This window comes from Mchenga conophoros, linkage group LG7, assembly GCF_057382185.1.
Source record: "Mchenga conophoros isolate Kocher_MC1m ecotype Shallow Benthic linkage group LG7, M_conophoros_male_GT1.1, whole genome shotgun sequence".
In the NCBI taxonomy this organism is placed as follows: Eukaryota; Metazoa; Chordata; class Actinopteri; order Cichliformes; family Cichlidae; genus Mchenga; species Mchenga conophoros.
The window spans coordinates 49,940,507-49,956,979 of NC_140532.1; the positions used below are offsets into that span (position 1 = coordinate 49,940,507).

Below are 16,473 nucleotides of genomic sequence, written 5' to 3' on the forward strand. Positions count from 1 at the left end.
TATGTTTACATATATGTGCATATTTAGAGTATGTACTGTATTTTTCCTCTAAACAGGTCAGTATCCAGGTTTCCAAAGATACTGTCAGAGGAATCCCGTTCTGGATCATTATCGTCAGTATCCTGATAGGACTGCTCATCTTAGCACTCGTTATCTTCATTCTGTGGAAGGTAATATTCTGCAAACTATTTCAAATCATTGTGACCGTGTGACATCTTGTCACTGCAGAGCACACTCAAAAGAATTGTGGTGGAATAGTGGTTAGCTTGCTACGTCACAGTGGTGGCTTCTCTCCAGAGTACCTGCAAAGTCCGAAAACATGCAATTAGCAGGATTAGGTTAATTGAGGATTATAAATTGCCTATAGGTGTGTGAATGGTTGTCTCTGTTAGCCCTGTACCATCGGATGTACCCCGACTCTCACCCTGGGATAGGCTCCTGTCAACCCCCCTGGACCCTGAATTGGATAAGTGAAAGAGAATGGATGGATGCCTAAAAAACTTAAGTGTTTCAAATGGCTATGTGTGTTTGGGCTTTATATTGTTAGCTGATAAAACTTTTGTCTCAAGATCATCACTTCTGGCTCCAAAAAGCCAAAACATGTACGGCCATAGCGCTAGCAGGGAAAATCGTGGTAACCACAAGATGGTTTATGTAAAGTTTATGCTTTAATCCTGATTTTAAGACAGATGATGACAGAAACTCTCAGCAAGAAAGCTAATAAGCATATGTCCAAAAATGTCAAAGTATCCTTTTCTGTTTTAAGTGGTTTTGTGACTCACTTTTCTGCTCTTCCAGTTTGGCTTTTTCAAGAGAAAATCCAGGGACTATCCAAAGGAGGAAGAGGCAGAGTGACGTATCCAAACAGCCACCCACCATCAGGACCTACAAACTAACAGACAGACATAGGAAACGCCATAAGACCCACTGATATTAGTGCTGTGACAGATTGACTGCCTGGAAAACAAAACAACACAAACAGCATTATCTTCACTGATTCCTGCACTGGCATTTATCAGGTAAAGCTTGCAAATACTTCTAAACTCTTTGATTTTCCAAGCGCTAGATTATAACACTGGAGCCGAAATGAAACTGGCTCACACGCGGAGACGGACACACTGACTATACAGAAGTATTTGCACATGCTATTTGTTCAACATGACCAACAAACAGTAACAGTACGCATCAAGTCCCATCAAGCAGTTCAAGAAGAGGAGCCAGAGGCGGGACGGAGGAGACCATCACTTGCAAGGCACCAAGTTGGCCAAAAAAGCACCATCTAACCAACTAACTCTGTGACATACAGCAGAAATCCAAAGGCTTCAGAGCTCCTGCAGCTGCACTCCAGCTTTAGAGGCAAAAAAAGTACTCAGGTTTTTTCACAATGAGGATCCAAAGTTGCTACTTTTATGCACGCTTCTGAGACAATATGTGAACTTTCCGTGTGTTGGACCAGTCTGTCTGATAGCTTACACCTTTGTGTGAAACTCTTTTGCTTGATTAGGTTTTTGAAACACTGTATTAGGTATTAAGTAGTTGTTGTTCTTGCTGAATTTAAACAGTATAAAATGGCACATTTTTAATGTCAAAATGTTTGTTAAAGACCAAAACCTGAATGCAATTGTTATTTTTTTACTTAAGAAAAGTTGCAGTCTGTAATTAATCTGTCATCACCTCGGTTACCATGGAGATACAGACTGCCGCGTCCTCAAAATCCAAATCTTTGATTGTACTGTAAATATATCTGGTCACAAATGTAAAGCTTAACATGTACAGGATCGTGTTTGGATTTAATTTAATGTTTGTTTGTTTTTTGGGGGGTTTTCAGATCGGTGGTCAGAGAAATGATTTTGCTCAGGTGCTACAAATATCATGAATAATGACATAAATATACACAATTTACACTCGAGAAAATGATATGGCTTTTGTCACATTTTCAGTGCTAAGATGTATGCAGATATGTAAATAATGGTATTTTTTGATTAAAAGTATTGAAAGTATAATTACTCCGTAGTGAAATATATATATATATAAAGACGAGGGTTTGTATCCACTATTTTGGTTTCATTTGATTGAAAATGATATTTCGAACCTGTTGAATGACTGTGTTCTGAATGCCGAGGCTGAGATATCACAGCAGATACTTTGATTTCCTTTTAACTTGCAAAATAGGAACTTAATAATCATCCAGTTTAGAAATATATGTCCAACTGTTCACTAGTTTCCTCTGTGTTGTAAAGGGATTCTCTGGTGGCTGTAGTGTGCACAAAGCATAGCACACTCTAGGCTTTCTCTTGCTTTAAAGTACCTTATTTGTACCTTTTTGTTTCCAAAGTTTGCACAGCTGCCCGATATTTTAGAAGAGATTATAATCTGAATTGAGGAGAAACATATTCTAGCCTCTTTTTGTAGCGTTTTCCCCTCATAACTATGTCTTAATGCTGAGGGAAATAAGCAACAATAAGAGGCAGCTCTTCTGTTTCTTAATACTCCTCAGCTCTCACTCCACTGGTGACATTAAAGCACATGTAATAAATTGTATATAGAGAATGTGTAGCTGTTAGTCAATTTTTGGATTGTGTGGCCACGTTGGGTTCACGCACGAGGGTGGAGTTCACCTCTCTTTGTTCAGTCAGAGCTTACTTACAGATCACAACTCCGAGGAACTGTAGCAAGCAAAGTGAGCTCCAGCCCAGCCTTCTACACTGCTGTGAAATCTTCACTGTAATGCACTGGTTTGTCAGAGTGTATGTGTCCTCATTAGCACAGATATATGAACTGAATCTGATGTACAAAAAAATAAATAATTTTTATAAAGAACATCACCATTTCTCTTGCATTTTGTTCAGACAAAGCACGCATCAGAACTGTGATCTGTTTAATACACTGCTCCCAATCTGTCATTAACCACATCCCAAAGGTGCTCTACTGATTGAGATCTGGAGATTATGGATGCGATTTGAGCACTGTGAACTCGCTATCATGTTCAAGAATGATTTGAGATTTGCCAGATGGTGTTATCCTGTTGGAAGCAGCCATCAGAAGATGGGTAGCAACAATACTCAGGTAGCTGTGGTGTATAAATGATGATTCGTTGGTACTGAAGGTCACAAAGTGTGCCAAGAAATTATCCTCCACACCATTTTACCACCAGCAACCAGAACCTTTGACACAAGGCCAGATGGATCCATCATCTCAAAGCAGTCTGGTTATACATTCATCATCCAGAGAACTGCCACTCAATGGTTATCTTCTCTTTTTATGATGATTCTGTGTAAACCTTAGAGGTGTTTGCAGAAAAATCCCAGTAAACTTTCACATCATCAGTTTCTAAAATACTTAGACCAACACTATCAACCATGCCAACCTCAAACTTCAGGTGGTCTCAAGCATGTCTTCATGCATAAATACATAACCTGTGGGTTAATTTCAGTTCGTACCATGTGACTGGATGAACGTGATGAACATGATACCTTCTTCCAGTCTTCAGTAGTCCAACGGCGGTGTTTCATGGCCCAACCCTCTTTGTGTTATTCTGACGTGTTAGCAGTGGCTTTCGTGCTGCAACTCGTCCTGTCAAACCTGCAGCTTGAAGTCTTGTCTTCACAGGTGAAACGCAGGCTTGCTTACTATCACCACTATTAAGCTGTGCTTGAAGCTGTTGTCCTGTGATGATAGGCAGTATCACACAAGCTGTTAACTCTCAGAAACTCATCCTCTGATTCAGTTGTGGCTTTGGGTCTGCCAGACCGCTTCCCGTGACAGTTTGCCCTATAGTTTCTGAGTGCCTTTTGATGGTAAAGGAAACTGTGCTCACTGACACTTTTTTGCAAGTTCTCTGTAGGAAAGACCTACATTTTGAAGTGTTATGATGGTCGGTCTCTCTTCCATTGTTAATTGCCTTTTTCTAGCCCTTTTTGTAGCAACACACTACTTTCTGCAGTACAATACTGTTCAACTGATGCTCACGAGGGTATGGTACCACAGTGTGTTTCAACACTGATTTTATGCAGTCAAAGGGGGTTGTAAGTAATTCAGAAAAGTTGGAACATCTGTAGGAATTAGTAGCATCAGTTTTTGAACCTCCATTGCTGCAGAGCAGCTTTAAATTGTTTACCCATTTTGTGTTCCCTGAAAAGGGCCTTTTTTATGATTCTGAAATGTACATTATTTTTCACTTTTGGGTAACCTTAGCGTTTTGTTCACCACTTACCTTTGTACCATTTAAGCTATTCATTGGACTTTAACAGCTTGAATTGCAATAAATAACTGGGAAATAAATTGGGATGTTCTGAAAACTTTTGTCCTGTAGTGTAGCTATATATTGTTGTTTTCTTTTATAATGACAAAATAAGGAGTATGCACTGAAGCAGTTCATCTAAAAGTAATGGTCAAATAAAATGCAATGCAAGCAATCTAATGTGCTAATAACCTCAGTCATGTGTGACAAACAAAAGGATTTATCTGGGACACAGGCCCTTAAAAATGTATTTGTTTTTTATGCTGAGAGAAACTCTTTTGTTTAAACATATAACTTATGCTATGTTTCAGGCAAAATGTGGTTAAAGAATTGGTGCATCACAGCAGCACAGTCCGGGTCGAGTGATTTTATAGCAGACAGCGCCGCCTAGTGTTCATTCACAGCACTCACCCATAAGTGACACTGGGAGGGGAAGCAGTACAAACTGTAAGCTGCTGGGGGATCCATCTTGCCTGAAAAAACAGACCAGGCTGAAGGATTTTTCAGTTTATTGACTCAAAAACTGCATCGTTCCCCATTAGACGTGTTGGGGAGCCCGAGGAGGGGGCTGTGTCGCTGTTTGTAGGATGTCCCGACATGAGGGTGAGTTGATAAACAGGTCCACGGCGCCCCGGTTGAAGGCTACATTACCTGAGCAGCTAGCTTCTGGGGCTAGCTTTGCTAACTGCTTGCTCATGTCTGAGAGGGTTGTTGCGCTTTTCGCCGTGTGTTACTAGGCTTGTCCCTTGTCGTGTGTGTTTACTGTCAGCAGTTCTGCTGTACACACCTGTCTCGTGTTTTCTAAATCGAGGCTGGAGCGTTTTTACTTCACTCGACCTGTTCGCAAAAATACGGCAGCAGAGCAGCAGTTAGCCGTTGCTAGGTACTGCGTTACCTTACATTAGCCGGGCTAGCGAGCAAGCTAATGTATGCTAATTCAAGGAGTCGTTGGTTTACCTGTGACTTTTTCGTTACTTATACCGGCACTGATAAGTTATTCAGCGTCTTACATCCCGATATTGCTGTCACAACATTTTGCTCATATTCAGAGTATTTATTCATTGAGAGCTTGGAGCTATTCAATTAGCGCCATACTGTCCCGTCTGGTCACACACTGCTGTTAGCGAATGCACTGTCATCAAGAAGACTGAAAGTCTAAGGCCTCTGACTGTATAACCAGTAACTAAGTTGGCTAACTAGCAGCCTGCTCGTAAGCAGGGTTTAAGTTACGATCAGTGTAACCGAAAACTTCAGCTTTGGCTAATTTCATTCAAACATTTCAAGACCTGCCAGGTGTTGTCCCGTCAAATTGCCTCAGAAGTTTTAAAAGAAGCACTATAATGCAGACATGATCGCAGTAGCTTTGTTAACCATTCTTGGACCGAGGGTGAATTATCTGAGGTTATATGTTCAAGGTACAACAGAGGTATCTAATAATATGCTTCGTGGTCCTCTGCTGGACCAGTTAGTTTTTCAGCTGAGACTAGGATTGTGCAGATGGTTAAAATTCATTTTAAGCAAGATACTCAGTTACTTATCCTGTTGAGCTTGCTTCTGTCTAACCAAGCCTCAAAGTAACTCCCAACGCGGCCTGTTGCAGTTTGGTTGGTTTCTTTATGTCAGCATCTGTTTAATAACAGATATCTTTTGTGCATATTGTTCCTTCAGGTCTCTGTTGTTAGATGTGAGATGAGTCAGAGAAAACTCCCTTAATACTTGTTTACATATTTACTAACACTTGCCAAATAAGGCACTCTGTAATGTCAGGAAATGTCAGCATGATGTCTCATTGAAAACAGCTTTTTATTCCCCCTTTCTGCCTATGCCCAGCCCCCCCCCCCCCCCCCCCCCAAAACCAATTTAGGTGTTGTCGGTCTTGGGGGGGGGGGGGGATAAAAACAAGGAGCAGCCTGCTGCCTGAAAAAGAGTGAACTGTGTTAAAAGTGAGCAATGAAAGCTGCTTTCAGATAAATCTGAGTTGGTTGTGAAGTCTGCTGGAATGTCAGCGTTCTTCATTGCTGGCACTTGTTGGTTGGTGCCACTCCAAAACGCATGCTTGTGTAAGTGAGACTGGCCTGCAGATATGGGATCGCCTTCTCACAGTCAGCCTCTGAGACGCCTTTATAAGGAATTTGTGAAAGTATTGTCAGGCCCACGTGTTTTATTTCCTATTCTCCGTTTCTGTTTTGCAGGTGTGAGCTGCGATGCGTGTTTAAAGGGCAACTTTAGAGGAAGACGGTTCAAGTGTTTAATTTGCTACGACTACGACCTGTGCGCGTCGTGCTACGAGAGCGGAGCCACGACAACAAGGCACACCACAGAGCACCCCATGCAGTGTATATTAACCAGGGTAGACTATGGTAAAGACCTTACTCTGTGGGTTTCTGATTATATGCATGATCGCCATGCCTGTTGTACGGGATGGTGATACTGCTAAGGACTCCAAAGTGTGATTACAAGCCATTCAGCACATTTTCAGCGATAAATATTGTTGATTATTGAAAGTAATCATCAAAATAGTGATGAACATCAATACGAGCTGTTGTGTTTGATCATCTTCTTGCAGATTTGTACTATGGAGGAGACACTTTTTCAGTAGAGCAGCCACAGTCGTTCACATGTCCTTACTGTGGCAAGATGGGCTTCACAGAGACATCCTTACAGGAGCATGTCACCTCAGAGCATTCAGAGACTTCCACGGAGGTGGTGAGTACACTCACTGCACAAACGGAACTGCTCAGTACACTTTTGTGTACTATTATAAGCTTAGAAATGTCCTCATTTCTCTAAGCATCCTAGTTTACCTCTGCTATCCACTGGCATGCTCTGAATTTAGTCATCATTGTAATTCTCAGTTACTACACTTCAGCTATTCAGTGGCATTTTATGAGCATTCTCCACTGCTGAGCAAAGCAAGACAAAGGCTCAGGCTGCTCATACTGCTGACACCTGGCTGCCTAGTAGGTTGTCTGACCAACAGCTACTTGAGAGCGGGGGTGAAAAGATGCCATTGAAGCGTGTGACCAGAGCTAACTTATTATTTAACTTAGTATTTGTGTTCTTCATGACTCTTACTGCCAGATGAAATGGAAATTAAAATGAAGTCAACATTTTCCACTTTTTGATTGTTTAATTTATCCTGTACAGATTCATTTTCTGTAGCAATAAGGTTTTTATTTTTTTTAGATTCATACCAAGTGATTGACCACAATTTTCTACTCATTGGCCCTGACTGGTCAAAAAAGGTTAATGGCAATAGCAGTTTAATAAAGTATATTCTTTAGCCTAACAGTTAAAGCTTTTACACACACACACATATATATATATATGTGTGTGTGTGTGTGTGTGTGTGTGTGTGTGTGTGTGTGTGTGTGTGTGTGTATAAGTACCCTAAACCAGTAGTTCCCAAACTACCGTACGCGTACCCTCGGGGGTACGCAAGTGGCTGTAGGGGGTACGCGTGGGTTGGGGTTGGAGTGGGGATCAAAAGTTTTAAAAGCCGAAATTTGCGCTAATGCAGTTTTTTTTGCCTGTCAAATACATGACTATATACCACCCTCTGGTGTTCAGCAAAAAAATAGCTCTGACAAAATACATGGGCGTGATTTGCCCAAATGACTGACACCTAACAGTTGAAGTTGCCTCCAAGCATTCAGTGCAGTGCGAAAATGGACAAGTGGTTAACAAGAAAAAAAGGCCCTACCACAGAGACACCGGCCACAACAACCAATAAGCTCATATCTGAAGATGCATTTTCCAGTGACCGCACAGGTGATTGTTCAACAACAATGTGTTCGTCAGATTTGGATGCTAGCAGTGCTAGCAGGGATGTATCTGTGGTTACTAGCCAAGTGGCTAGCATAGCTGGAGCCAGCCATGTGGAAAGTGATGAAGTGTCTGATGCGGAGCGTCAAAGTGGGAGAAAGCATGACAGCACGGACTGTAACACAACCTCATCAAAGAAGCGCAAATATGATGACAATTATATTTCGCTGGGGTTTACGTGTATAAATATTGGTGGATTTCCCCGGCCACAGTGTGTTATTTGTGTAAAAGTATTGTCTCAGAACTCAATGAAACCTTCACTTTTGCGCAGACATTTAGAGACAAATCATCCCCATTTGAAAAATAAACCAAGGGAATATTTTGAGCGACAGCTAAAATCACTTTCAACAAGTAAAACCTGCATTCAGGTGCCAGATCTTATGAATAAAAACAGACTACAAGCATCTTACATGGTCAGTTACAGAGTGGCTAAAAACAACAAACCCCACACTATTGTGGAGGACCTCATTCTCCCTGCTGCTTTAGATATGGTAGGGACAATGTTGGGGGAAAAGGCAAAAAAGACGATACAGTCCATTCCATCATCAAACAATACTGTCTTACGGCGCATCAATGCAATGTCAGAAAATGTTTTACAGCAGCTACTTCTGCGCATACGCCACAGTGAATGTTATGCAATACAGCTAGATGAGTCCACGGATGTGGCTGGCCTGGCGCATCTTCTCGTATATGTGCGCTACATTCATGAAGGAACCATCAAGGAGGACATGCTGTTCTGTAAACCGCTGGAACAAAGGACAACTGCCGCAGATATTTTTCAAAAGCTGGACACATTCATGAACACACATGGACTCGTGTGGGACAGATGTGTTGGCATCTGTACTGATGGCGCACGGGCCATGACTGGGAGACACGGAGGTGTGGTTTCGCGTGTGCAAGCAGTCGCGCCAGATGCCTCCTGGGTACACTGCAGCATCCACCGAGAGGCTCTTGCTGCAAAGGGAATACCTGTCCGTTTGAAACATGTTTTGGACACGAGTGTAAAAATAGTTAACTTTGTGAAAGCCAGGCCGCTGAACTCCCGCTTATTTGCTGCGTTGTGCAATGAGATGGGCAGCGAGCATGAGACATTATTACTCCACACAGAGGTTCGCTGGCTATCTAGAGGGAAAGTGCTGACCCGTTTCTTTGAGTTGAGGGATGAACTTAAAGTTTTCTTCAGTAACCATCCCTTTGAGCTGTCTGAACATTTGCATGATGAAGAGTACCTTACCTGCCTGGCTTATCTGTGTGATATATTTTCTCGTCTGAACGAGCTCAATCTTGGATTACAAGGCGTTTCTGCAACTATATTCAATGTTCAAGATAAAGTTGAGGCCATGATAAAGAAGTTAAACCGTTGGAAGAACTGCTTGGATACAAACAACACTGAAGTCTTTCCTGTGCTGCATGATTTTCTGTGCTCTAATGATCTCACACTATCTAAAAGTGTAAAGCGCGAATGTAACGTGCACCTTGAGGAGCTGGCGGTGCAGTTACGCCGATACTTCCCAGAGACGGACGGCTCAAATGATTGGATACGTCACCCGTTCACCGCCGTGCCTACTTCGTTATCACCGTCTGACCAGGAGAGCCTAATTGAAATCGCCACAGATGGATCTCTAAAAGTTGAACATGCTCAAAAGAACCTGGCGGATTTCTGGATAGGGCTGCGCACTGAACAGCCCGCGCTGGCTAAGCGCGCTGTCAAGACTCTGATGCCTTTCGCCACCACATACTTATGCGAAAAGGGATTTTCTGCTTTAACAAACATGAAAACAAAATACAGAGCAAGACTTTGTGTGGAAAACAATTTAAGACTCAGCCTTTCCCAAATTGAGCCAAACATTGAAGAGCTGTGTGCCTCTGCTCAAGCACATCCATCACATTAAATAAAGTTCTGTTTAATGAAAGTTCATGGCCTTTATGCTCTCGACAAAAAAGTGAATTCTAATAAATCCTTTGATACACTGCTAGTATTAAGTAGTAAAGTTTGTTATTAAAACTCTGTCATTACTAAAAAATATTGATAAATTCATTTGGTGGTGAGAAATAATCGACTGTGCAGTATTTATCTTTATGCATGCGATATTGCAATGTATTTATAGACACTAATTAAGAGTCGTTCGTAGTAGGGGGTATGCGGCTGAGGGTGACATGTCTCAAGGGGTACGTGGCTGGAAAAAGTTTGGGAAGCACTGCCCTAAACCTTTTGTGAGGTAGAAGAGTTGCTCCATGCAGACATGCCAGTTTGTATGATGAGCTCAATCTTTCTTTTTCAGATCTGTCCAATATGCGCTGCCTTGCCCGGAGGGGATCCCAACCATGTCACAGATGACTTCACAGCTCACCTCACTCTCGAACACAGAGCACCAAGAGATTTAATATCCTTTTCATTTAACCACACAATAGTGTCAAAATAAGCCTTTTTTTTCTACATGAATTGTTTTAAATAGCAAGATTCTTCTGTGTGTGTGCACATTGTGACCGAATTTAACCTTAACAGTCCTCCTTTACGATGAGTCCAGCAGTGTGCGGCATGTACGCAGGATGTTCCACCCCGGGCGAGGACTGGGCGGCCCCAGAGCACGACGGACAAATATGCACTTTACTAGCGGCTCCACAGGGGGACTTTCATCCTCCTCATCACAGAGCTCCACTTACACCCCCAGTAACAGAGAGGCAATGGACCCCATCGCAGGTGAGCATCAGGAGTTTACCCACAATGTTTGCAAAATGCAGAAATGTTCCCCAAAAATGCAGCAATCGTTGTGTAAAAGTGACCAGTCATTGAATGTGACGTGTGAAAGATGCGCAAACAGAGAATGTAACATCACACACACGGTGAAGATAATGCAAAGTTTCAGTCAGGTTGGCCCAGATGTTAAAGAGGAGAAGAGTACATGCAGAAATATGTGCTACGATCATTATAGCATCAAGATTACAGTATTTATTAAAAAAAATAAAAAGTTAAAGTCAGACATTAGCGAGAAGAAGCAAAAGTAAAGGGTGTGCCTCATTTATAGATGGTTGTCAAGAAACAGTTTAGGCAGTCACATTTTGAAGTACCATATTTTGTTTTTAATCAACATACTGTGTTGCTTGCAAAAAAATGCACGTGTCCGAATCTTTCTTCGTGTTTTTACGCTGTTTTTTTTAGAAGTCTGTTTAATTTAGAAACAAATAGTCATTTTTTTTTTCTTCTTCTTTTTGTGTTTGTGTGCGCACGTCTCCTGCAGAGTTGTTGTCTCAGCTGTCAGGTGTGCGGCGTGCTGCAGGAGGGCAAATAAACTCGTCGGGACCTTCAGCCTCTCAGCTCCAGCAGCTCCAGATGCAGCTGCAGTTGGAGCGGCAGCAAGCTCAGGCGGCACGACAGCAAGTTGAGACGAGCCGACACGCGACGCGACGCGGCAACAACCCGGGCAACACCGGCGCCGCCGTCCCCCAGCCCAGCACAGCAACTGCCAACACCACCACCGTGGGTGAAAGCAATCCGGCGTCCTCGTCCCACAGCTCCCAGTTCCTATTAGCACGGTGAGTGGAGCAGGAGGTGGACTTTAGAGTTTGCCTATAAATCCATGTGTTTCTGCTAACAGACTGTCAGAACACAGATATCCAGCAACAACACACAACTGCTATAATAAAGTGTTTTGATAGTAAATACTAAGTTTGGTGATAACTGATGTTGGGAAGTAACTATTTATATTAAAACCATTCATTTTATAGTTTAGTAAGGTGCAGTGACTGAGGAAAAATATGTAACTGAATTATTTACGATGTAACTATAAAAGGTTACAGCTGGATACTTTTTTTGGCCTATTTCCAGAAAAGCAGGTCAGCAAAGCTCTTGACACAAATTGAGTGCAGCACCATCAGCACCATCAGGGGCTGGATGGAAAGGAACAGTCTCTGTCTAGACGAGCTGCTTTCATGTCACAGTGTGTTTCTCAGATTTGATACTCTGAGGAAACGTCGACAGTCAGTCCAAAAGTCCTCACGCCTCACATGTTATTTATGTTTAAACACTTATAGACTAAATTTACATGTGGATTTTGCTCATTGCCCATTGAGTTGGCTCTATATGCATTTATGAATGTACAGCTTTGTATTCAGCTTTATTGCCCAGTTTGATATATTTGTCAGAAAACTATGGAGAAGAGTCACAGGATTAGAGAAGTAACCAATCCCCCTGTGCTTTTCTGTCTCGTGATAAACAAAGCAAAATAAATTCTAGTAGAAAATAGTTCTGTGACTTGGTGCAGAAGACCGTATCGGAAATAATACTTCAGTAGATTGTTGATCATTTTTCCATTTCATGAACTTTTTAGGCATTAAGAAACAAAAATTGTTACCGAGCTTAAACGTGCAGAGTCCTTCTTACTGCTTTTAGTTAAAGTACTTCTTTGTACTGTAATATGTTTCTTACCTGTGTGAGTGTTAATGAATATAACCGTTCTGTAGGTTGAATGAACCCAAGATGTCAGAAGCAGAGCGGCAGTTCCTAGAAGGCGAGCGAGCCGACCGCAGCCTGTTTGTCCAGGAGCTGCTTTTGTCCACGCTGATGCACGAAGAGAGCTCCTCTTCAGATGAGGACGACCGCCGAGACTTCGGCGACTTTGGAGCGATGGGCTGCGTGGATATCATGCCTTTAGATGTGGCGTTGGAGAACCTCCAGCTTAAAGAGAGCAGCTCTACGGGGAAGGAGCCTCCGCCGCCGCCTCTTTGATGTCCGAGCATCAAGCAGACTGTGTCCTCCGTGCTGCAACTGTCAGTGATGGGCAGCAAACAGCAGCAGCAGCAGTCCCCCATACCCCAGCCTACCCCACCCCCAGCCTCACCCCCTCTCCCTCCCCTCCGATTTTCTGAGTTTGTTTTTGGTGATTGTAATTTCAGGCCTGTCACCACATTTGTTATATTGTAAACAAAAATAAATGAGAGCAAGTGGGATAAATGTGTGAGCGAGAGAAGAGAACTATATAAATCTATATAAAATATATATGAAGTCGATAATCAATCCACATTACTTTTCTTTTATCAGGTAAATGTTACAGGCAGCTGTGGCAGACCTTTGCTTCCTGTGACATGAAAACGGCTCTCCGTATAAATACTCCACATTCAAAAAGTGAAGAGGGCACAGGCTCCTCTGATGAAGCTGCTGTGTGTGTTTATGACTATTAATAAATAAAGTGCTTGGATGGGTTACCATTAACTACCGCATGCAGTTATTTGCAGCGTGCATGACTTAATGACCCTGTCATTAAAACCTTTTTAAAATCCCAAAGCTCACAATTGTTAAATGATCATTTCTAGGGATGCACTGATTGTTTTGTTTAGTTTGTTTTTGCTTTCGTGCTACATAAATTGAGGAACTCTCCAGTTTGAAATGCATAATGTCACATGACAGGCGAACAAAGGTCACTGCCGTCTTATTTAGAGATAGACTGTAGTGCAGATACGTCGGTGCATCCCTGGTTATTTCAGACGTGGTTAAGTATTGAAAGTGTAGAAGTTTGACAAAGACGGTGAAATCTGAAAGTGTATTTCGTCAGGTTTTCTTTGAAGTATTTAAAAAGGAGAAACGATTCGATTCTGCTGCAGTGTGTTTCTCAACCCCGCTCTCGCCTTTTTTAGTGTATCAGAGGGAAACTAGAGACGGGAGAAAGAAGCTCCTCTCTGATTTTGTTTTTTCTAGCTGGTATTGTTCAGCTATAAACTAAAGTCACAGTATACTTCTGAATTTATCGATGAGTGCAAAGTCCCGACTTCCTCCGTCATTCCTGTACAGGCTTCACACCGTTCCACATGCTTTTGATGCTCAATATCAGGACCTGGAGACTTTTCACGCAGGAGGTTTTTCTTTGTTTGGTTTTTGTTTTAATTTAACACCCTTTCTCTCTAAACTAGCACCTTCTATTTATTCATGTTTGTTTCCTGACTCTTTGGAGCCTTGGTGTGGATCATGCCACCTTCATGCCTTTACTTTCATCCTCTATGTAAAAATGCAATGAGATGTATATTAAATTTTGTTGGTTAACTTTCATAACGGTTCTAAGACATGGGCAGATTTTTTTTTTAAAGATGTAAATTTAGAATACAATAAATAACTGCGCACAGCTTTTAATGAAAGCAAGAGACACTATGCCTTTTGCAGCTTGTCTTATTATTTCAGAAAAAACCTAAAGTCCCGGGATGGGAACGTTAGCAGCTCTCCAGTCACTTTTTACTAATGAGATACCTGTCTGATTGAGCTTTAATAAATCCTAAATAACCACTGATTTAACCTTAACATTAGTCTGGATGTATCTGCCAACTGTAAGTGCACAACGTGTATAACGCAGTTGTAATGAAATTAATAGTTTTTGATTAGGACAAGTTCTATTTGACTAAAATTATCTGTATTGATAGTGTAAGGTTTCTAAAAAAGGGGCTACCATTGATATACAATACAAAAATGTGGTATGAAAGCTAAAGCAGAGTTTGTCCATAATTCATTAAGCTATAAAAAGTTATTAAGCTTTAATCAGCTGATTAGCACTTCGCTTAATTCAGTTAATCAGGTGACTGAGGAATTTTATATATACTCTTCCTTGAAGAGGGTGTCGTTGGATTTGATGGATGTAGGGACCTAAAGGTGTGGACCACATCCACAGTGTGCCAAGGTAGGCTTCTAACACAACCACATGACATTATAAAAAAAATCAGTGCTGTTCTTGTGCATGTGTGTGTGAGGCCCTCCAAGGCCAGCTGTCCTCGTCACTCCTCAGCAGTTATTGTTAGAAACAAATGGTGCCCTTGGGATACTTTTCACCACACATGTTGCACTGCTGCTTCTTTTTAGAGTGTCACGCCACCGAAAGCGACAGGTTAAATATTACACTTCAGGAGGCAGCGTTAGGTTTATCCTGATGGGTCAGCGATTAGGGAAGATACCTGGAATATTAAGTAGTGACTGACTGGGGAGGTGCCTTGAAGGACATGATGAATCTCTTTGAAGTCGGCTCTTTAGTTGGATGTTCTGCCAAACGGTGCTGTGGGGGTTACATAAGTACAGCCTGAGTCCAAAGAAGCCTCCACTCATCTACAAAAATACAGACAGCTTTGCACACTCTTTAGTCTCTCAGTCAGGTGGTGACCTTATAGTTTCTACGTATGCTGTGCACTTGATGGCTGCTTTTCCTTCATTCTGCATCCCAAACTAACTATGCTGGGGTTTAGGTCATATGATGCAAATCTCCATCACTCCACTTCTTGATCAAAAATCCCTGGCAGAGCTGGGAGGTTTGCAGTTTTTCTGTAATGCTCTGGCACATTACTTGCAACATTTTTTGAAGTTATTACCACCAGAGATGCATTTCCCAAAACGGCTTATGCATGCAGCAAAAGGCTGTAACACACAGCCTTTAATTCATGTTTCAAAAGGAATGAATGAATCTTTTAGAATAAAAATATGAAGTTCCCGTTTCATTGCGCAAACAAAGGTGGTCAAAAAAGAGAAAGATTTTCAATTTGTTTTTCACTTGACAGTGCTCGCTGACTGTTATTTTCTAATGATAACCTCTGTTTTGTTATTGTGCTTCAGAGTGGACATCAGCATCTTCTATGGTCATAAAGGGATGGACATGGTCAGCAACAGGTAGGCTGTGGCATTTAAACAGTGCTCAGTTGGTACTAAGGGTCCCAAAGTCTCCCAAGAAAATATTACACCACTACCACCAACTGTCAGATATTGATACAAGTCAACATAGAACCAAGCTTTTATTTTGTTTACATCAACGTCTGGCCCTACCACCCAAATGTTACAGCAGAAATCGAGACTCATCAGACCAACGTTTTTGGTGTGTCTGTCTTAATTTAAACTTATTTTTCTGTAGGAGCAGCACTCGGTGTGATCTTCTGTTGCTCTAGTCCATCACCTTCAAGGGTTGACGTGTTGTGTGTTCACAGATGCTCTTCTGCAAACCTTGGTTATAACAAGTGCTTATTTGTGTTACTTCTGCCTTCCTATCAGCTCAAAGCATTCACCTCAGACCTCTGACATCAGCAAGTTCTCCCTGCTGCTCACTACACATTTTCTGTGTAAACCATAGAAATGTTTGCGTGGAAAAACCAAGCAGATCAGCAGTTTCTGAAGAACCATGCCGACCGCACCGCCTTCAGTTGCATTTCTTCCTCTTTCTGATGCTCAGTTTGAACTTTCATTCATTCAACAATTCATTTCCACTGTGTTTACATATCTAAATACATTGGGTTGCTGCCTTGTGATTGGGTGACTGGATATTTGAGTTAGACATACATAACGAGGTTGCCAGTAAATATGAGTATCCACTAACAACAGTATATTTCTGACAGAATACAAAGAAAAGCAGACGAGTAACTGTTCTCACTTCTAATCACTGAAAGATAAGCTA

General features: G+C 41.8%; 2 protein-coding genes across 2 annotated transcripts in view; both read left to right on the top strand.

Moving 5' to 3' along the window:
* itga1 (integrin, alpha 1) overlaps positions 1–2,822 on the top strand; it is a 65,663-nt gene extending 62,841 nt beyond the window's left edge. The window contains exons 29-30 of the mRNA XM_085279922.1: positions 57–170; positions 799–2,822. Of these exons, the coding sequence (XP_085136048.1) occupies positions 57–170; positions 799–855 (171 nt within the window). The 3' untranslated portion in view covers positions 856–2,822. The remainder of the gene's footprint in view (positions 1–56; positions 171–798) is intronic.
* A 1,830-nt stretch (positions 2,823–4,652) lies between these two features.
* kcmf1 (potassium channel modulatory factor 1) lies at positions 4,653–14,204 on the top strand. The gene is made up of 7 exons (XM_085279923.1): positions 4,653–4,843; positions 6,433–6,600; positions 6,807–6,946; positions 10,348–10,449; positions 10,583–10,766; positions 11,305–11,599; positions 12,527–14,204. Exons 1-7 carry the CDS (start codon positions 4,828–4,830, stop codon positions 12,789–12,791), a joined length of 1,170 nt encoding a protein of 389 aa, XP_085136049.1. The 5' UTR covers positions 4,653–4,827; the 3' UTR covers positions 12,792–14,204.
* Positions 14,205–16,473: the final 2,269 nt, after the last annotated feature.